General features: G+C 50.2%; 3 protein-coding genes and 1 long non-coding RNA gene across 7 annotated transcripts in view; 1 reads left to right on the top strand and 3 right to left on the bottom strand.

Annotated features, from left to right (window-relative positions):
* Nucleotides 1–11,685, top strand: part of uggt1 (UDP-glucose glycoprotein glucosyltransferase 1) — a 33,716-nt gene extending 22,031 nt beyond the window's left edge. Inside the window, exons 25-40 of one of the 3 annotated variants that reach the window (XM_060052821.1) lie at nt 253–348; nt 676–778; nt 1,199–1,278; nt 2,679–2,868; nt 3,264–3,422; nt 4,336–4,421; nt 4,698–4,782; nt 4,958–5,046; nt 5,686–5,790; nt 6,150–6,234; nt 6,727–6,909; nt 8,343–8,503; nt 8,782–8,896; nt 9,227–9,343; nt 10,208–10,370; nt 10,518–11,685. In XM_060052821.1, the coding sequence (XP_059908804.1) occupies nt 253–348; nt 676–778; nt 1,199–1,278; nt 2,679–2,868; nt 3,264–3,422; nt 4,336–4,421; nt 4,698–4,782; nt 4,958–5,046; nt 5,686–5,790; nt 6,150–6,234; nt 6,727–6,909; nt 8,343–8,503; nt 8,782–8,896; nt 9,227–9,343; nt 10,208–10,370; nt 10,518–10,537 (1,837 nt within the window). In that variant the 3' untranslated portion in view covers nt 10,538–11,685. The other 2 variants (XM_060052823.1, XM_060052822.1) reach the window with 2 other exon arrangements.
* On the bottom strand, nt 8,838–9,769 carry LOC132458250 (uncharacterized). The gene is made up of 3 exons (XR_009525873.1): nt 9,645–9,769; nt 9,082–9,605; nt 8,838–8,959 (listed from the first exon to the last, which is right to left on the bottom strand). It is a non-coding gene; the product is annotated as an uncharacterized LOC132458250 (long non-coding RNA).
* Nucleotides 11,686–12,072: 387 nt separating the features above from the next.
* Nucleotides 12,073–21,299, bottom strand: LOC132458244 (transcription factor Sp3-like). 2 transcript variants are annotated; one of them, XM_060052818.1, is made up of 8 exons: nt 20,723–21,299; nt 19,857–20,081; nt 19,188–19,763; nt 17,415–17,591; nt 16,615–16,819; nt 15,324–15,513; nt 14,745–14,941; nt 12,073–14,053 (listed from the first exon to the last, which is right to left on the bottom strand). In XM_060052818.1, exons 1-8 carry the CDS (start codon nt 20,789–20,791, stop codon nt 13,797–13,799), a joined length of 1,896 nt encoding a protein of 631 aa, XP_059908801.1. In that variant the 5' UTR covers nt 20,792–21,299; the 3' UTR covers nt 12,073–13,796. The 2 variants fall into 2 exon arrangements, with proteins under 2 accessions (XP_059908801.1, XP_059908802.1); XM_060052819.1 differs by having other exon boundaries at nt 21,108–21,269.
* A 453-nt stretch (nt 21,300–21,752) lies between these two features.
* Nucleotides 21,753–21,879, bottom strand: part of ola1 (Obg-like ATPase 1) — a 7,963-nt gene continuing 7,836 nt past the window's right edge. The window contains exon 11 of the mRNA XM_060052820.1: nt 21,753–21,879. This exon is cut by the window's right edge and continues 523 nt beyond it. The gene's annotated coding sequence lies outside the window, so the exon portion shown is untranslated.

Genomic DNA, 21,879 nt, shown 5'->3' with positions numbered 1-21,879 from the left:
CTGGGTAGTGGACATCAGCTCACTGGGTAGTGGACATCACGTCACTGGGTAGTGGACATCACGTCACTGGGTAGTGGACATCACGTCACTGGGTAGTGGACATCAGCTCACTGGGTAGTGGACATCACGTCACTGGGTAGTGGACATCACGTCACTGGGTCTGGAGTCTCTGTGTGTGTGTGTGTGTGTGTGTGTGTGTGTGTGTGTGTGTGTGTGTGTGTGTGTGTGTGTGTGTGTGTGTGTGTGGAGTAGGGCCAGTGACTTGGTGATGAAGGTGGACGCTCTGCTCTCCGCTCAGCCCAAGGGAGAAGCCCGGGTGGAGTACGGCTTCGCTGACGACCGCTTCAGGTAAGCTAAACCAGGGTGTGTACAAATATATATACTTTATATATTTATACATGCCTATCTTGTTTCTTCCTTTTTCATATTTTTGGTACTTGGAACTTTTCTCATGCATCCTCCTTTGACTGACTGGGTGTAGAATAATCACATTATATCAAACTGAAGTTTTCCTTCGACACAATTAAACCTTTTTTCGGAGCGTATCAAAGCGAACGTCTAACTCAATATTCTCCGCACACCAAATGCACCCCGCCTCCATCTGGCTGCCCTGCTAATTGGCTGTTGTTGATGATGTTGTCGTCGTCGTTGTTGTTGTTGTTGTTGTGTTCTCAGTGCTGTGAAGATCCGGCCCAGAGAGGGGGAGGTCTACTTTGATGTGGTTGCCGTGGTGGATCCTGTAACCAGGGACGCCCAGAAAGTAGCTCCACTGCTGCTGGTACGTTCACACGTGGTCCGGTCCTGACCGGTCCTGACCGGTCCTGACCGGTCCTGACCGGTCCGGTATGGTCTTGTCTGGTCGTGACCGGTCCGGTCCAGTCGTGGCAAGAGTTTTAGTTTTCAAAGATTCTGTATCTTCTCTGATCAATCAAGGCAAAGTTTGACCATCATTTTGACCATGCAGGAAACCCTTGGCTTGTAAAATATCCTTGCCTGAATCAACATTAATAGATGTATTTATGTATTTTTTTTTTGTATCTGTGCTGCTTAATCCTCTCAAAACAACTTGAGAGGAGTTGTTGCCAACGGCCAGTGATGAAGATGAAGCAACAGGCTAGGTCGCTGTGAGTGATCCAAACCTAACTAGCCCCTCCTTCTTTCCTTCCTCCCCCCGGCCCGGTCGACCTTTGACCCCTAGGTTCTGAAGCAGCTGGTGAACATCAATCTGAGGGTCTTCATGAACTGTCAATCCAAACTGTCTGACCTGCCTCTCAAGAGGTGAGCTCACCTCCACCTGTTTATAAAGTCACCTCCACCTCCAGATTATAACATCACCTCCAGTTTACAAAGTCACCTCCACCTCCATATTATAAAATCACCTCCACCTCCAGTTTACAAAGTCACCTCCACCTCCAGATTATAACATCACCTCCACTTCACCTCCTCCTCCAGTTTACAAAGTCACCTCCACCTGTTGTAACATAATTCACACATTCATACCAACAGGCCACATATGTCCTCGGCGACTAGAGAGGCTTCTTTCCCATCCTAGGGAGGCGTCCGGCTCATACAAGAAGCCATTCATTCATGTACTAATTCTAGAGATACCAGCGCCCAGGTGTTCAAGAGACCCAGAAGCTCAAGGCCACAAGAACAAGTGTAATTCCCGCACATAGCCACAAACCAAGTTGCAATGCCAACACATAGCCGCAAGGGACAGCATCAAGACACATACGGGTATCCCAGGGGGCGGGAGTTCAGCACCATGCTTAGCCAATCAGAGCACATAACTGAGTCCACGCCTGCCCCGTATTAAAGTCACAACACATAGCCCAGGGGGCCAGAACGCTCCAGGTAACGCATCCTTCTGATGCCCTACTAAGTGTATCTCCACGCGTGCCTACACAATACAATTCCCCTCCTTTTGCTTCATAGAGACTAGACTAAACCTTTACCAAATAAAGGGAGTTAAAAGCGATCCTGATTCGAGTACCTTTCCAAAGAACACGACACTGTTTATAATGTCACCTCCACCACCACCTCATGCTGATGAAGCCACCATCATTAAGGTGCACTTCTCTCTGTGCGAGCTGTGTCATTCTAACCTCTGGTAGACCCATCAGGATGTCAGGAAGTGTTTATCTGTTTACCTCAACGCCAAGCCGAGAGGAGAACGCGTGCCCTTGTAAAATACTCTGATTGAGCCCATTTCCAATGTATTCACAGTTATTGATTTCATAATCTCAAAGATTAACGTCACCCACAATACCAAACCGACAGCAGTGTTGGCATTTTAAAGACGTTCTGAGTTGTGGGCTACATGATTGAAAATATAAAATATGATAACGTATCATTTCAATAATGTAGCACACGGCGTCGATACAGTCGACCTCCACTGCAGGTCCTTTGTCACAGTCGATCGTCTGTAATCGATCTGCCCTCGTTTTCAGTCTACTCTTTGGAGTCCACTTTTCACTTTTTCTGGCGTTTGGACCACCGTCCCGTACTCTCCCTGGAACCCCCCTCCCTCATCCCCGTCCTGTACCCCCTCTTCCCCCGTCCTGTGGCCCCTCCCCCCCCTCCTGGTACCCCCTCTTCCCCTCTCCCTCTCTCCTCCTCTCCTCCCGTCCTGCGTCTCTGAACCCCCCTTCCTCTCGGCCCCCCCCTGTGTCCCCTAGCTTCTACCGCTACGTGCTGGAGCCGGAGGTGGGGTTCCAGGCGGACGGCAGTGTCTCGGCGGGGCCCCTAGCCCGCTTCCTGGACATGCCCCAGACGCCCCTCTTCACCCTGAACCTCAACACGCCCGAGAGCTGGATGGTGGAGTCGGTGGGCACGCGCTACGACCTGGACAACATCTACCTGGAGGAGGTACGGGGCTGCGGTCGGGCTTCAGGGGCTCCCTCTAGGGGTGAACACGAGCTATTGTTGCAGAGGGCTCCCTCTAGGGGTGAACACGAGCTATTGTTGCAGAGGGCTCCCTCTAAGGGTGAACACGTGCTGTTGCACGCACAGCCAGGCCTTAACTCTCTTTTTAGCACTAAGTATGCCTATAAAACCATTTAGTTTATCCTATCACCAGTATCTTTAACCATATCTGATACTCTTTTAAAGTCTCCAATTTACATTTGTAAACACATTTGTGGTCTTTTCTTTCTAGTACTCCTCCCTCCCCTCGCTTACTGCCGTTGACATGCAGTCCTCTTTCTGTTTGAGTGTGAGTCAGGAGAGCAGGCGTGCACCTAACACCGTGTGTCTCCCCCCAGGTGGACAGCATCGTGGCGGCCCAGTACGAGCTGGAGCACCTCCTCCTGGAGGGGCACTGCTTCGACGTGAGCACGGGACAGCCCCCCCGCGGGCTGCAGTTCACCCTGGGGACCGCCTCCGAGCCCGTCATCGTGGACACCATCGTCATGGCGAACCTGGTGAGTGACGCCCCCCCCCCCCCCCCCCTACTAGAATAACATTTAAAGGAGGAGTGGAAGTAGGAGTGTTTTGTGCGCCCTCTCAGTGCTCCGATGTTACCGGTGTGTACTGTGAGAGGCATATTGTGCGGGGCTCTGATTGGGTGTGGAGGTGAGAGGCGGGTCGTAAGGGGTTCTGATTGGGTGTGGAGGTGAGAGGCGGGTCGTAAGGGGTTCTGATTGGGTGTGGAGGTGAGAGGCGGGTCGTAAGGGGTTCTGATTGGGTGGGGAGGTGAGAGGCGGGTCGTCAGGGGTTCTGATTGGGTGGGGAGGTGAGAGGCGGGTCGTAAGGGGTCCTGATTGGGTGGGGAGGTGAGAGGCGGGTCGTAAGGGGTCCTGATTGGGTGGGGAGGTGAGAGGCGGGTCGTAAGGGGTTCTGATTGGGTGTGGAGGTGAGAGGCGGGTCGTAAGGGGTTCTGATTGGGTGGGGAGGGGAGAGGCGGGTCGTAAGGGGTTCTGATTGGGTGTGGAGGTGAGAGGCGGGTCGTAAGGGGTTCTGATTGGGTGTGAAGGTGAGAGGCGGGTCGTAAGGGGTTCTGATTGGGTGGGGAGGTGAGAGGCGGGTCGTAAGGGGTTCTGATTGGGTGGGGAGGTGAGAGGCGGGTCGTAAGGGGTCCTGATTGGGTGGGGAGGTGAGAGGCGGGTCGTAAGGGGTCCTGATTGGGTGGGGAGGTGAGAGGCGGGTCGTAAGGGGTTCTGATTGGGTGTGGAGGTGAGAGGCGGGTCGTAAGGGGTTCTGATTGGGTGTGGAGGTGAGAGGCGGGTCGTAAGGGGTTCTGATTGGGTGGGGAGGGGAGAGGCGGGTCGTAAGGGGTTCTGATTGGGTGGGGAGGTGAGAGGCGCGTCATAAGGGGTTCCGATTGGCTCTCTGCAGGGATACTTCCAGCTGAAGGCCAACCCCGGAGCCTGGACCCTGAAGCTGAGGAAAGGACGCTCAGACGACATCTACAAGATCTACAGGTGAGCGGGGAGGGGGGACAGGTGAGGATGGGTCAGGTGAGGGGGTGAGGGTGAGAGGGGGGGGGGGGGGACAGGTGAGGATGGGACAGGTGCGGGGGGAGGGGGTGAGGCTGAGGGAGCGTACGGGTGAGAGGGGGGGGGGGGGGACAGGTGAGGGCCCCAGCATTGTCGACCGTCGAGATGGTCCACAACACGGGTTCGGCTGCGGGCCTTGCACCTTTGTAGCTTTTTTGTGCTCGATCTAACTTGTAGTATCTCTATATTTCTTCATTGAAGCCATGACGGTACAGACTCCCCGGCAGACTCCGATGACATCACCGTGGTGTTGAACAACTTCAAGACCAGGGTCATCAAAGTCAAGGTCGGTTGGCCAGCAGTCTGCGAAGTATTGTGTGTGGGGGGAGAGAGAGAGAGAGAGAGAGTGTGTCTGTGTGTGTGTGTGTGTGTGGGGAGAGGGAGAGAGTGTGTGTGTCTGTGTGTGTGTTTGTGTGTGTGTGTGTGTACTGTCGACATGACTGTCATGGTTCTGGTCTCAGGTGCAGAAGAAGGCGGACAAGATGAGCGAGGAGCTGCTGAGCGACGGCACCCCGGAGAACGACTCGGGCTTCTGGGAGTCGCTGACCAGGTACGGCACCACTCACCCTCACCCCGTCTACACTGGGACCCCCGGGTACGGCCCCCCTCACCACTCACCCGTCTACACTGGGACCACCGGGTACCCGGTCTGCATTTAGGAGACTCTTTAATCCAAAGCGACTTGCAATAAGTACATTTGTCAGAAGAAGAGAAACAACAATATATCGCTGTCGGTACAGTAAGGATGTTGATAGAACCATGTGCCAAGCACTCACAACCGCTAGGTTAACCCCTTCCCCGTATACAACAAAGAGAGCTAGGATCAAACGCTACAAAATGCTAATAACGATTTTTAAGTGCCAGGACGTACAAACATACAACAAACCTTCTCCGACCAGGTATAATGTCACTGGAGATCTCGTGTTCACTGGAGATCTCGTGTTCACTGGAGATCTCGTGTTCACTGGAGATCTCGTGTTCACTGGAGATCTGTGTACACTGGAGATCTGTGTTCACTTGCCATCTGAGATCCGTGTTTACTTGAGATCTGTGTTGACCTGAGATCTGTGTTGACCTGAGATCTGTGTTTACTGGAGATCTGTGTTGACCTGAGATCTGTGTTTAGGGAACAGATTCAAACGTCCTTGCTCTCGTTTTTAATATCTCCCTCCCTCCTTCCTTCCTCCAGAGGGTTCACAGGCGGGGTGAAGCCAGAGGAGCCCAAGCAGGAGAAGGACGACGTCATCAACATCTTCTCTGTGGCATCGGGTCACCTGTACGAAAGATTCCTCAGGTGAGTGATGGGTCACCTGTATAGAGGATCCTCAGGTGAGTGATGGGTCACCTGTATAGAGGATCCTCAGGTGAGTGATGGGTCACCTGTATAGAGGATCCTCAGGTGAGTGATGGGTCACCTGTATAGTGATGATAGTCAGGTTCCTTTTTCAATAATTATTTCTTTCTGGTTGCTATTCTCATTCAAAAACAAGTCGATATTTTCTTATCGTATTTACTCTTTATTGTAAATGCAGATGTAAAGTATTTTCTATATTGTTCTTGATTCAGATTGTATTTATTTTAAAAAGATGTTTAGAAGAATTTCCTCATCTTAAACTCTCTGTCTGAGTCTCTGTTCTCTGGTTCCCCTCTCAGGATCATGATGCTGTCGGTTCTGAAGAACACCCAGACTCCCGTCAAGTTCTGGTTCCTCAAGAACTTCCTGTCACCGGCCTTCAAGGTCTGCCCCGCTCCCTCTCCAAACCACATTAGAACGTTACACTTACCTTTTTTTTTTTTTTTTTCACATATTACTCCACATTTGTTGGGATTCAACAAACATTATCTTCAAAAAGAATGAAACATTCTCAAAGTAAAGAAATTAAAAATCTCGACACATCTAGTTAAAACACTCTCATTTTGTAATTATATATATATATATATATATATATATATATATATATATTATATTTAACAATATCATTTATTTTATATTTAATACTATCATTTATTTTATATTTATGTTTCTATAAATATTCTGATATGTCTATACATATTATATCAAATCGTTTTTAGTCATGTTTATTTCAATATTTTCATATTCCTATTTTAAATGGATATTGTATTTTTTTATATATTCCATTATATTTAGTTATGCATATTTATGTTTTTCTTTTTAAATATTTTTCTGCACATCATAACATTGTGCGTGTGTGTGCGTGTGCGTATGCAGGAGTCCATCCCCCACATGGCGCTGGAGTACGGGTTCCAGTACGAGCTGGTCCAGTACAAGTGGCCCCGCTGGCTGCACCAGCAGAGGGAGAAGCAGCGGATCATCTGGGGCTACAAGATCCTCTTCCTGGACGTGCTCTTCCCGCTGGCCGTCGACAAGTTCCTGTTTGTGGACGCCGACCAGGTCAGCGCCCCACAGGTCACAGGGGCCTTATGGCCCGACGGCCATTCTGGTTCTAAACGTTAGCTAACGTTAGTTAAGGTTTTAGAACGCGTATTAGTGCAGGTGAGCAGCCTATCCTAAGTAGCTGCTGCCCCCCGGATACCACCATAAACATACCAATATACTGTATCTATATATCGATGTATATATATATATATATATATATTAGTGCTGTCAAGCGATTCAAATATTTACTCACGATTAATCGCGAGCAATTGCGATGAATCGCAATTCTTTTTTCTATGCTAAATATCCCTTGATTTCTTTTTCCCATTAATTTTTCTCATTTTAATGCTCTTATCAACATGGAGAAGTGCATCGGCTTGCCTTGTGCAAATGTTTTTTTATTGATAACAACATTGGCATATACTGATTAAACGATGAACGTACAAAGATACTGCCTTGAACATAGCAGTCAGGCTACTGCTTCTTTGTTTTGAGCCAAAGAAAAAAAATAAAAGAAATAAAAGAATTGCGTTAATCGCGCGATAAAAAAATGAACATCGTTAAAATTGGTTTGCTTTAACGCCGTTAATAACGTGTTTAACTGACAGCACTAATATATATATATATGTATACATATATACGCCTTACCATAATCGTTAGGGTTAGGCGTATATCTATATATTGATGGGTTAGGGTTTTTATCTATATATGTTGCTACAGAGATGGTGAAATTGATTGATAAGAAATTGGTGTGTTTTTTTATTGTGCGTTATGTTTACTTATTTCTATGAGCGTCTGGGCATCTGTTTGTTCAAAATTATAAAGTTGAGTCAATTCTTGTATTATTAATATTCAGACAAAGTGCATTTGCAGCACAATATTCAACAAGCTCGCATTCCAACGCTTTCTTATGCTTTCTCTCATCTATCGTTCGAGTTTTGCCTTCTTCAGTTATTCAAAACAATCGTTAGTGTCGTGAGAGAATAGGAGTAAGTAAACGTGACTCCAGGGTCTTCCAAGGTCGCCCCCATCCTCTCTCTGAGGCCGGGCGATTTGTTTCTTATTCTTTGCCGTTAATCCTTTTGGTCGACTTTGTAAACGTGGTGATTAATGAGGACCTGGCGGCCATATATCCCCGTGGCTGCGAAGACGATCGCTTTGACCAACTCTGGGCTCTATGGAACAAAATGTCACTTCAAAGTTGCTCCCCAATCCATGCAATAAATCACTCGGCTCCTCTCGCACTGTCCTGACCGAAACCTCCTTATTCTCCCCTTCTCATCCATTCATCATTCTCCTCTTCCTCCTGACCTCCTCCTCTTCCTCTCCCCCCTCCCCCCTTCCTCCTCGCCCCACCTCCTCCCCCCTTTCTCCTCCTCCCCCTCCTCGCCCCAACTCCTCCCCCCCCCCCCCCTCCTCCTCCTCCTCCTCCTCCTCCTCCTCCTCAGATCGTACGTACGGACCTGAAGGAGTTGCGTGACTTTGACCTGGAGGGCGCCCCCTATGGCTACACGCCGTTCTGCGAGAGCCGGCGGGAGATGGACGGATACCGCTTCTGGAAGTCTGGCTACTGGGCCAGTCACCTGGCGGGCCGGAAGTACCACATCAGGTAGAAGACGCTCTTTAAACGGGGCCGTTTATTGGTCTCTAAAGGGTTACCTCAATGTAAAATATCTGAATTGATTGGACGATTCCAGCGCGTATGTATGTGTACATGCTTGTGCATCTCAATGCTCTCCCAATTATTTTCGTGTGTGTGTGTGTGTGTGTGTGTGTGTGTGTGTGTGTGTGTGTGTGTGTGTGTGTGTGTGTGTGTGTGTGTGTGTGTGTGTGTGTGTGTGTGTGTGTGTGTGTGTGTGTGTGTGTGTGTGTGTGTGTGTGTGTCAGTGCTCTCTACGTGGTGGACCTGAAGAAGTTCCGTAAGATCGCTGCCGGAGACCGACTCAGAGGGCAGTACCAGGGCCTCAGCCAGGACCCCAACAGCCTCTCCAACCTCGACCAGGTCTGTCTCTCTGACCTCGACCAGGTCTGTCTCTCTGACCTCGACCAGGTCTGTCTCTCTGACCTCGACCAGGTCTGTCTCTGGACCAGGTCGGTCTCTCTGACCTGGACCAGGTCTGTCTCTGACCTGGATCAGGTCTGACCTAGACCAGGTCTGTCTCTCTTGACCAGGTCTGTCTCTCTGACCTGGACCAGGTCTGTCTCTCTACCCTGGACCAGGTCTGTCTTTCTGCTTGCCTGTCTGTCCCTCTAGCCTGGACCAGGGATGTCTCTCTACCTCACCAGGACGTGATGTGTGTATTGATGCTGTAACTCCCCCCCCCCCCCCCAGGACCTCCCCAACAACATGATCCACCAGGTGCCCATCAAGTCCCTCCCTCAGGAGTGGCTGTGGTGCGAGACCTGGTGCGACGACAGCTCCAAGAAGAAGGCCAAGACCATCGACCTGGTAGGACCACCGGGCTCTCTACCTCACCTGACCTCGTCTACCCTCACCTGACCTCGTCTACCCTCACCTGACCTCGTCTACCCTCACCTGGCCTCGTCTACCCTCACCTGACCTCGTCTACCCTCACCTGGCCTCGTCTACCCTCACCTGGCCTCGTCTACCCTCACCTGACCTAGTGTACCCTCACCTGGACTAGTCTACCCTCACCTGACCTCGTCTACCCTCACCTGGACTAGTCTACCCTCACCTGACCTAGTGTACCCTTACCTGAACTAGTCTACCCTAACGTGGCCTAGTCTACCCTCACCTGAACTAGTCTACCTCTCACAAACAAGTCTGACCCGGGTTGACGGGGTCAAGATAAAAACAGACCTTTTTCGTGTTAAGGTTTAGAGGCCATCACCTGCTCCCTACCCTCACCTGACCTGACCTAGTCGACCCTGAGAGGTCATCACCTGCTCCCTACTTCCTACACCTGGCTTAGTTCACATCCATTTAGCACGAAAAACCAAGCTCTGCAATACTGGTGTTTCCCAGGAGATGGTGCTGTTTCCGCCAAAGTAATCAGTGTTTAGTTTTGTTGTCTCCTACATTGTTTTTATGCTATCATGCGTAATAATACAAATTATATTTATCCTATTGTCGTTATTCACTAAAGGTCGTTATGATGTTATATGATATTAATATAACGTTGTTGTACACATTTTACACCACTACTATACTACTGTTGAACCATAGAAATTGCTACGCTAAGCTCAACTCAGCTAAACTAAGCTAAAATCCGCTAAATTAAACTAAGCTGAACTAAGCTAAACTTAAATAAGCTAAGCTAAGCTAGCTCCCTGTGCGTCCCGCCCGCTCCAGTGCAACAACCCTCGGACCAAGGAGCCCAAGTTGCACGCGGCGGTCCGCATCGTCCCGGAGTGGGCCGACTACGACCAGGAGGTCAAACGGCTCCTCAGCAGGGTCCAGGAGAGACAGCACACAGACCCCAAGACCCCCACCGGGACACAGCCCAGCGGCACAGGTAGAGCACACAGAAACACGCACGTACGCACACGCACGGAGACACACACACATACACAGATGGAGAGATGCATACATATTATCTCTGCATGAAGTAATCAAACGCTCTCTCTCCCCCCCTCCCCTTTTTTGCTTCTTCCTTTCTCAGATCCCCACATAGAGTTGTAGTGTCCTGGGACGGCCAGGGCAGAGGTGGTGGGTTGGACTCTGTTTAAAGAGTCCCCTACTCTCTCCTCCTCCTCCTCCACCCCCTCTCTGCTCCTCTTCTCCTCCTTGGGAGCAGCCTGCCGAAAGACAGGCCGCAAGCCGCTCCTAAATGATGGACCCCTTGTTCTGATGATTAATTTCGCCCTTTTTTTATACAGTGTAGTCTGGAACTATTTGTGTGTTTGTGCCTGTGTTTGAGCGTGTGTGTGGGTGCGTGACCGGGTGTGTGTGTGTATGTGCGTGGGTAAGTGTGTGCCCATGGGGGTTATCGAGAGTGTAGCGCATCACGTAGCACGGTGGCTGACGTGTTGCTGTGCGTTCGGTCGTGAGGAACGCTGCTCTGTTTCTTGGTGTTTGTTTTGTTTGTTTGTTTCCGGCTGTATGGGGAAAAAGTTGTACCGTTCCCTAGCCGGTGAAATATTTTGAAATATCGAAGATAGAAATGCTAAACTAGATATCAGATCACCATCCAATAGCGCAAGCACTCTGGGCCAGACTCATGTTTTGATGTTCCTTAGTCTTCGGTGAGTCTAAAGGGGATTTCTCTTCTTTTTTTTTTATAATGGCTGTTTCTTAGATGGTGGTACGATGATTACCGTACGACGAAGCCTCGACCAGAAGTACTTGAGAAAGTTGCAATACATCGCAACAGTACATTTTATATCAACTTTCCCAAAGCCGTAGAGAATGGCCGTCCAGAATCGAATAGCATTCTCATAAGTTATCTTTAACCAAGACATCTAGTTCCCATCATCTCTTACTGTAATTTGAGTCCATCTCTCTCCCGTGAACAGGGACACCTGATGTTCTCCTGTAAGTCCTGTGGTCGTAAACGACCCACCCCCAGACAATAAAGTCTCAGCCAAAATCATCTGGGGTCTTGTGCTTTGTGTCTGGAGCGAAATGCACTGGGGCGTTGTGAACTGAAGCAGAGTTTGACACTCTTTCGTAACACAAGTTCAGATATTATTATTATTATTATTATTAATAGCACAACTTAATTTTTCCACTAGCTTAAAATGACTTGTATAAATGTTTTGTCGATTTACATCATGAAAGTGATATAAATGATTTGCTCAATAAAATCACATCCTTTAACCGATAGGTGTTACAAATAAAAAGTGCTGTCCCTCACGTTTACAAGAAACGTACCACGGAAACAGTTTCCAGAAAGACAGTTCACATCAGACAGTAGCACAGCCGGTCATAGGGCAGCCTACTGTCCTCTGACGTAGCACACGTCAGAGGACATTGCACTGTCCTGATTGGCTGCGCTACGTCAGAGGACATTACGCTGTCCTCTGATTGGCTGCTCTACCTCAGAGGACAGCACACTGTCCTGATTGGCTGCCCTACGTCACAGGACAGCACATTGTCCTCAGACTGGGAGGCACTCAATCTTATACGGTGAGACTTTAGGATGCAAGATACATCATTTGTCTTTCATTTGAGTCCATGGACAGTGTTGTGTCGAATGACAAGAGGCATGACCTGACTGAAGGTATCAGACTTTTTATTGTGATCCATTTGAAAAAAGGTTTTACAAAAAAAGTAACATTCGAATTTTACACAAGTTCTTAAAAAAAATCACTTAAAATAAAAGATTGATACAACAGATTTAGTTGACCAAATAATGGCTTCTATAAACAATGTGACGTAAGAATATACATGTAAATGAACGCTACAAATGTGGACAGAGAAAGAAAAAAAGATTACATTGATATAAAAAGAAAACGAAAATCTTGAATATAATGGCATGGCTGCTTCATTATCGACTGGGCATCGTCCGGACAGAATCGCTAGCGGATTGGCTGTTGGAAGAGAAACGTTATAACTTGTTTAATCCGGTACCCAATTGGAATGTGAAAAAAAATAAGTATGCTAAAGAAATAAATTCAAAAACACGAGTTTGGTGGTTTGTTGCATACAGTTCTCGGTGTTGGCATGGCAACAACAATGCACCCCCCCCCCCCCGCCTCCCCAGACACATAAGGCTTGATCTTTGACCAAAAAAAATCAAATAAGTAATGGCAAGAAACATAGAAAGAGGAAAAAAAAACAACTCAATGAGTACAATTAAATTAATTTGCCGCCAAACAATCTTTCATAACGGGAGGGGAGGTGGGGGTGATGGTGGAAGAGGGGGGGGGGGGGGGAGGGGTACAGGTGTGACTTGGGCCAGTGGACGGGGGTCTGTGTTCAGGTCAGAGGTCACAGATGCTCAGTTCACACTAGACCTTGAAGAGGCAGATGGAGGCGTGTCGTCAGCCGATCTCTCAAATCGGGAAAAAAAAAAACACGAAACAATAAACAGGGCGGAGCTTCAGGTGAGAAGTACAAACCCAGGAGGACCGCATTCATGGAGGAAGCGTCAGAATCAAACACCCTAATCTGCCGCCCGTCAATCCGGACCGGTGTCCCTTTCAGTCAAGATATTTAGTATTCATTGTGATTTCAAATTCAGAAACCACCCACGGCTGTATTACATTATTTGTTACCAAAATCAACACAATGAAATTCACATTCATTTCCTTCCCGGGTTTGGGGAACTCTTGAGCCTTTGGGGGTCTACCATCACTGTACTGAATGGGGTATCAGAGCCTTAGGGTGCGCTGAGAGACCGTTCAGGTGGGGGTGTGGGACGCTGCCTCCAAGAACCGCCGTCCCGGACATAAGAGACACTCCTGGAGACCTCTCGACGGGATGATTAAAAACATTTCTTCTTCGGCGCATTCATTGATCTTTGTCCAAAGACCGCCCCCCCCCCACCCCCTATAGGTCATTAAACAAACATTTATTCCCAGAACATTAACATCAAAGCTTAAAAAACACATGCATCTCCAGCATTTTATACAAGAGTATGATACAAAATAAGGCATTTCACTGTGTTGAGTATTCAGGTTGTTTGAGTGTCTATGCATGTTTTCCTTTGTGTGTGTGTGTGTGTGTGTGTGCGACAATGTGTGTGCATGTCTGTATTTGCGCGTGTGTACATTGCAACCACATATTTTATGTATATCTTGCCCGCCTATAAAAAGACTGCAAAAGAATCACGGTCATAACTCTTAAAATATATATATTTTTCATATATATTTACGTATATATTCATATGTAAAAAAAGACAAAAAATAAAGTAAGGAAAAAAACAATAAAAAGAGGTCCCTGTAATTGGCCAGTTCGCAAAAATAAACCCCGCCCCCAACCGCCCCCAACCCCTCCCTCATTCCATGACCTCGCCGGGCGCCACAGCGACCAGATGCAGCGGGATCTCCTGGTTGCCGACCAGCTCGTGGTGGCCGGTGGTCTGGACGATGAGGGTGGTCCCGCCCGCCGTGATGATGGTGTCGTTGGAGACGGAGGGCGAGGCGCCGGCCGAGGCGGCGCCCTTCTTGTTCAGGTGAGTCTTTATGTGCTTGGCCAGGTGGTCGCTGCGCATGAAGCGCTTGGAGCACTCCAGGCACACAAACTTCTTCTCTCCTGCGGCGGGACGGGACACACACACACACACACACACACACACACACACACACACACACACACACACACACACACACACACACGAGAAAGAAAGAGAAAGAGAGATCAGATTGTGGATCCTGTTCTAAAGAACGAATTCTGCATTCCCTTGGTTTGATCTCCAGCGTCCCCCTCCTGCCTTGTTCCCGTTACTGCTCTACTCTAGAGTGGACAATATTCAACTAATGTGCAGACAACAATAGGAAAAAATATGGGTCTTTGGCTGTGTGCTTGTGTGTCCGTCCTGTGTGAGTCCGTGTCGCACATTTGTTTGTATCTTTCCGGTGTGCTTGTGCGTGTCCGTACGTGTACATATGCGTGTTTCACCTGCGTGCGCGTATGTTTCCAGTGTGCCTGTGTCACCCGTACGCACGCGTCACCTGTGTGTGTCATCAGTGTGTCTCAAACTGTGTGTGTCAGTGTGCGTGTGTCCCACCTGTGTGTGTCATCAGTGTGTGTCCCCCGTGTGTGTCATCAGTGTGTCTCACCTGTGTGTGTCACCAGTGTGCGCGTCTCACCTGTGTGTGTCATCAGTGTGTCCCCTGTGTGCGTCCCCCGTGCGCGTCCCCCGCGTGCGTCCCCCGTGCGCGTCCCCCGCGTGCGTCCCCCGCGCGCGTCGCCCGTGTGCGTCCCCAGTGTGCGCGTGTCTCACCTGTGTGCGTCCGCCGGTGTCTCTGCAGCTCGTCGCTCCGTGTGAACCTCTTGCCGCAGAACATCCAGTTGCAGACGAAGGGCCGCTCCCCGCTGTGCCAGCGCAGGTGCGCCCGCAGGTGGGACGTCTTGCCGTACACCTTGCCGCAGCCCGGGATGTGGCAGATGTGCTGCTTCTTCTTGCCCGTACCCGAGCCCCTGCAGCCCAGGGAGGGGGGGGGGGGGGGGAGGGGGGGAAGAGAGAGACGGTGTTAGAATAAAACGAAGGCAGACTCCACCAGAGCTGGGCTGTGAGCTGGAGCTGATATCCGGGGTCTTCTGGACCAAAGCATGTTCATTACTATTAACGACACGACGTGTGTTTATCTTTAATTCAATATCCAATTCATATTCACAGCTAAATTGTGAGTGCCTGTGGGGGGTGTGTGTGTGTGTGTGGTGTGTGTGTGTGTGTGTGTGTGTGTGTGTCTTTCTATGTGCTGGTGAATGTGTGTGCGTGTCTGTGTGCGTGCGTCTGTCTTTCTATGTGTGCTTGTTTCCCGTGTGCCACCCCCCCCCCCCCTCCTCCTCCTGGACCCACCTCCCCCCGGACTCCTTGCAGTTGGGGCAGGTGCACGCCACGCGCCGCAGCCGCTTGCCCTCGCCGCCGGCGCCGTCCATGTCGTCGTCCGTCATCTGCACCCGCAGGTGGCTGAGGTCGCTGGTGTTCAGCGTGGAGTCGCCGCTCAGCTGCCACTCCTCCGAGTCCGGCTCCTCCTTGATCTGGATGTCTGGGGGGGGCATCACAGCGTTACCGTGGGGACTAGACCGCGTGGCCGGGGCCGGTCACAGAGCGGGTGAGGTTGTACCGGGGGTCTGCCTGTAGGCCCGTCGGAGCAGGGCGGACCCCCAGACCTCTACCCTACCCCGACTGTGTCTGGACTCACTGGGAGGCGCTATGGATAAAAGTCTCAGAAATAACTTGATAGTAAATGACTAATGAATACAATAAGGAGAACAGGGGGGGGGTACACAGTACAGTTTAGCGTCAGCCATGCAAGCCTATTTGAAACGCAGTAAACATTAGCTTCAGCCATGTTAGCCACGGTGTTATCATGGTAAACATTAGCTTCAGCCATGTTAGCCTATTTGAAACGCAGTAAACATTAGCTTCAGCCATGTAAGCCTATTTGAAACGCAGTAAACATTAGCTTCAGCCATGTTAGCCACGGTGTTATTATGGTAAACAATAGCTTCAGCCATGTTAGCCACGGTGTTATCATGGTAAACAATAGCTTCAGCCATGTTAGCCACGGTGTTATCATGGTAAACATTAGCTTCAGCCATGTTAGCCTATTTGAAATGCAGTAAACATTAGCTTCAGCCATGTTAGCCGATTTGAAACGCAGTAAACATTAGCGTCAGCCATGATAGCCAGTGTTATTATGGTAAACATTAGCGTCAGCCATGATAGCCAGTGTTATTATGGTAAACATTAGCTTCAGCCACGATAGCCACGGTGTTATTATGGTAAACATTAGCTTCAGCCATGTTAGCCACGGTGTTATTATGGTAAACATTAGCTTCAGCCATGTTAGCCACGGTGTTATCATGGTAAACATTAGCTTCAGCCATGTTAGGCCCGATTCAGACCAAATCAGGCGTTGCGGTGTCAGCGTGTCATTTGACAGGAGTCGTGTGTTTAGGCAGTGGCGGGGGGGAGGGGGGAGGGGGGCGGGTTTCCGGCGAAAGTAAAAAACAGAGTCAACTTTTGGAGAAACAGAATCCCGCAGCACCCTCGTGACGGCGGTCCGTCCCGAGGGTGAAAAGGGGAACTTTCCCTTGCAGCCGTATGGCCGGTGTGCAGGAGAACGGAGTGGAGGTCACCGTACCAGCGGGGCTGCTGGCGTCCTCGCCCTGCGAGTACTGCACCCCCACGTGCGCTACCGAGTTGACGGTGACGGTCTGGAGGTTGGGCAGGGTGACCTGGCCCCCCTGGCCCAGGGGCAGGGTCTGCACCGGGGCCAGGGTCAGCTGCTGGGTCTGGCTCTGGCCCTGGGGCAGCTGGAGGCCTTGCAGGGACTGGACCCCCTGCACCTGAATGAGGAGCAGAGAGGGGGAGGGAGGAGTGAGCCCATCGTCCACCGCGGCCCTCCTCTTGTGGGCTAACGGTGTCCGACGGCAACCTTAAAGAAACTATATGCTCCACGTGCGACGCAGCCACAATAACAGGCATGTAGAGAGATGGAGCCTGCACGCAGCCCGTTGGGTCAAATGGAGAAACATGATCATGGCAGAGTCGGTGTGAGTGGATAACCACCCAGCAATACCAGTCCAAACCGTCCCTCCTTCCTTCACTCAAACATCCGTTACCAATATCATCCGTCATAACGGCTTCCCTTTGCAGATTCTGCCACGAATGTCAAAAACAGCAATAAGGCCGTTTTGTCTTTCAGAATTGATGCAGGTCAGCACGTTTTTTGGGGGTGATCGACGTCTCATCACAGAGACCCCACGGCCCTCGTTGCCATATTATGCTTAATGCCCCTGAGCAGGTTTGCTCCAAGGGGGGTAACTTTGAAAAAAATGATATGGGTAACAAAGTTTTAAGTGAAGCCAGAAGAGACCGGTATGACGACGACGATGTGGATGACGGCTCCGGTACCCGGACATGACTCGATGAAGGCGTTACCTGGAAGGTCTGCCACTGGATCTGCCCCGTGGCCGACACCGTCTGGGCCTGGATGAGGAAGGTGCCGGGGTTGACCAGCTGGACGCTCTGCATCGTCTGGCCCCCGGGCCCCAGGTCCCCCTGGGCCTGGCCGTCCCCCGCCAGCTGCAGGATGGGCTGGGAGTTGGAGGAGGACACCTGCAGCGAGACGGCTCTGGTTGGTCAGGGCAGGGTCACATTGAGCCGATCACTCGACGGCCACCGTTCCCCTCGGTCGAACCCCGCTCCGTTTGGCTCTCTTAAGGGCCGGTTATGGACCACGCACACGCTTCCGACGCGGCCCTGAACCCGCTGTGGTTCTGCGTCGGGTTTAAGTGAGCGGACCAATCACAGCCCTTGCTGCTGCGGCGCCTCGACGCAAGGTTACAATTTTTGGGAGACGCACGTCAGGCGCTTGCGGTGGACGCGGTTGGCGCAAGGACTTAATGGATGTGGTGGAACCATAATCAGCCCTTCAGAGTTGCTGAAGGGGGGGGGGGGGGGGGTTTCTACTATGCTGGCGCTCAACCGGAGAGTCATGTCTTGGTTTTTGGCAGCCAGGGAAGGACTCCGGCTACGGTACCCTTTAAGATAGAGAGCGTACCATATTAGGCTCAGTCCTGAACGCAGCGACCCGGGTTCGAATCCTGCCCGTGGTCGTTTTATGCATGTCCCCCCCCCCCCCCCCCCTCTATCTCTCATACCTTCCTCTCTATTTATTTATTTTTGAATAAGATAGCCCTTTCAATTTCAGAGCCAACATGATAAGGACGATGACCATATGATCACGTCATGGTTAGTAGAGTTGTTCCGACACCAGTAAGAAAAATTCCTCAAATAGAGTCCAAAATCAGTAGTGGGTATCTGCGAGTATGCAAGTCTATGCGCAGATCCGACACCATCACGCGATCATTTACTACACAGGTAAATAACATCTCAAAACACGTGCGGTGGTGGGAAGTCGGAATGGGAAACGCGTGATCTCCGATCTACGTGCGTTCGAGCTACCAAGTCGGAAAAACATGCTCCAGCTAAACTACAAGAATACAAATGTCTTATTCTAAATCTAGATTATACATGCAAATGATTTAGTTCTGAAAAGTAAATTGTCGACAGTAAATGAAACTAATATACATTGCCGTCATCATAAGGGAAACCTTCACTAAGAACCAGTGCGATTTGTAGTTACAATGCTAGATGATGTAGCGGTATTTACTCTGTTTTGGCTCTGCCCAGCCTTGTAGAAGACTCACATCACGTGCAATAGGTGGACTTTTATAACTGTGTTATATATTGTAGTCTGTGAAGGAGAGTGTGTGCGTGTGCGTGTCATAATCGTATAGTCGTCAACATGCCACACAGCTTCATTGGTGACTGGGATCCATCCATCAATGCCGGTCGCACCGAGGGCCGCTGAGGAACCGGCGGGTCACATAGAGTGAGGTCCTTAGTAAGAATGTCGTCATGGCGACTCTGGTAAATGTAAACTAAACTATCGTACGGTTCAGTGGTAGCAGTAACCGACACTCCCAGCAGAGAGAAACCTTTCCATCACTCACTTTTGAGCTCTATTCCAGATAGATGATTATTATGATTATTAGATCATAAGTGCAGGTAAATTATCTTATTCCACGCAATCAAGACATCGGAATCAGATTCTGCTTGTTTCAAAACAAACAGAAAAGGATTTCGACTTTGTTGTTTAAAAGACTACATCTCCCACACGGACAGACTTGGACCATCACAGCTGCTGACCTGGATTTGCTGCAGGTGGTTGTGGGAGTTGAAGTTCCCGGACGAGGAGGGGTCGGCGAGGCCCGCGGAGACGGCGGTGGCCTGGGTCAGCACGCCGGTGCCGTCGATGGTCTCGGGGAGCGAGGAGGCCGAGTTGGACGCCGAGGACGTGGGCACGTACAGCTCCTGGTGACCCCCGCCGCCGCCCACCGTCACCAGCGACTGCTTGCCGTCGCCGCCGTCCAGCGCCTGGCTGCTCATGATCAGCTGCCCGTCCGCCGTCACCCCCGTCGCTATGGGAACCGTCTGGGCGCCCGTCAGCCCCAGCGACTCCAGGTCGAGGTTCAGCGGGACGAAGGTGATGTTGCCGGGCAACCCCATGTGCCCCGCGCTGGCGTAGGCCGAGCCCCCGCCCAGAGACACGCCCTGGATGGACTGCACCTGCCCGGCCTGCGATAAAAGGTCCGTCGTGTTCGTGGAGGCCAGGCTGACGCCCAGACCGCCGTGGCTGCCGTCCGAGATCAGCTGGATCTGCCCTGAGCCGTCGTCCAATCCCTGCGCCGAGAACCCCGACAACGTCCCGTCTGCGTTTTGGATCTGTGGGGTGATGACCATTACACCCTCCATTCAACTGAAGCGCCGCAAGGTAAGAATCTGTGCGTGTGCGTGCATATAAACTAAGTATTTTACCTGATACTGAATGCCTGACACACCATTGGCCGAGACCTCGTTCCCAGACGCCGTGACGTAGATGGGTTGGTTGGCCATACTACCGATCACATACTGTCCATTGGACGTGACTATTCCAGAGTTGGGAATGTGAACGATGCCCTGGTCTTCCTTTCCCGAGGAGACGGGCGTCAACAGCTCCCAGCGGTCCGAGCCCGTCAGCTGAATGGCTGACATGTCTGTCGTCTGGGGATACATTCAAACCAAAACACACGTCGTGACTTTGTGATGCCACACATGCATAGTAAAACTCGTGAGGTAATTTTAGTGTGCGGTGAAATGAGGAAGTCAATGGCTACACAATGAATCGTTATAAATAGTAGAATTGAATATATATATATACACCTTTTGTATTGTTTATTGGTTTTGAAAGACTTTGTTACAAAAGGTTTAGGAAACAGTGGCGAAAGAGACGCCTAAACAAGCATGAGTGGAGTCACAGCACCAAACTCACAACCTGGAAAATGGACGAACACAGAGAGGTGGGGGATGGGCGGCAATCACCGCAGACGGGAACTGTTATGATCGGTACCACACAATAATGCATTCATCACCACATGCATGAGAGGAACCAGAAAGGTACACTACGGGCTATCTTTGACGAGCAGACCCAAGTGACTGACTCCGGTGTCCTACCCACTATGGGCGGGTTTTAAAGGGGTAAAAGTGGGTGGCCGTTATTGAGGGGAACACAGGAAGTGTGCGGCTTTCACCCCATGCATCAAATCGTTTATAACGTGTGAACTTCATGCTCTCATAAACCATCATCCAGCAGTCGTCGGGTAGGAGAAAAGGGGGGGGAAGACGAGCCCCAAAATGTCGGATACCTGCGTGTCCGCTCCGCCGCCGTGCTGCAGAAACTCGCTCTGACTGCTGTCCACGTCCGCGGACGCCATTTCTCCTTGTTTCAGAGAGAGCGGGGGGAACCGAGCGAAACTAGGCGATCTGAGACTCTTCTGGCCCGTGGAAGCTCGCAAAGCATCCCCACTCTGGAGTCCGAAGGGGTTAGGGATAGACCGCAACAACGAAAAGGCGGCGGACGGAGGTTTTTGCGGACGCTTCGGGCTCGGATCGGGTGTTTACTTTGTGAACTACTCCGAGGCTAGCCTAGCCTAGCTAGTGGGCTAACCATAGCAGCTACCGCTAGCGCCAGGACTCAGCGGAAGATTAAAAAGACGCAGATTGCTCCGCTGTCGCTTGCGCAAAACTCACCGAATAGTTGTATGCCTCGATGCGCTAAGTGTTGCGTACCGTTCTCATAGTGTAAAATGTAGTACGCGGGAGATTATCCGATCCACTAAACTCCGAACATGATTATTTTATCAAAGGCGGGCTAGTGTGTTGATCGGCGAATTCGGGTCGATTTTTTTTTCTATTTTTGATTGACGGTGCGGGAAACACAAAAAGGCGGGACTAACGAGTTTGACGGTCACATTTGCATCAGATTACAGGAAGTCCCGCCGTTCTCCTCTAACGGGATTGGTTGTCGGAGGGAAGTCGTGAAAAGTCTATGGCCAACTGAGACGTCAATCGTTTTTAACAGAAAGCGTATTTCCTGTTTGTTGTTAAAACGAGGACCTAGAAGGAATGTAGTGGAAATCCATGGAGTATAACCAACTCACAACGCAGCTGGTAGTGAGATGTTTCTAAACTTTATATATATCGGAACTTTTGAATATACTATATGCTTTTTAAAGCGACTTGTTATGAAATGTGCGATATAACTAACTTTTGACTGTGCGCCTTCCAGACTATAATTGTACATTTGTAGATTTAAATAAGTCTTTTGTTTGGTACGTTTAAAATCACTTTTGTGGACCGATACTTCTCATCCAATATTAAATAATCAGAACGACGTGAGACTTGCATTTTTATTGAGTGCGGACAGATTTGTGAAGGCTTAATAATAGCACAGATGTGCTCATCAGATTCTGGCCGGGTAGTCGTTGCATCTCTCCTCCCTCCCCCGCCCCCCCCCCCCACC

This window comes from Gadus macrocephalus, chromosome 5, assembly GCF_031168955.1.
Source record: "Gadus macrocephalus chromosome 5, ASM3116895v1".
Classification (NCBI taxonomy): Eukaryota; Metazoa; Chordata; class Actinopteri; order Gadiformes; family Gadidae; genus Gadus; species Gadus macrocephalus.
Note: the sequence above shows the minus strand (reverse complement) of the source record. Positions and strands in the feature narration are given on the sequence as shown.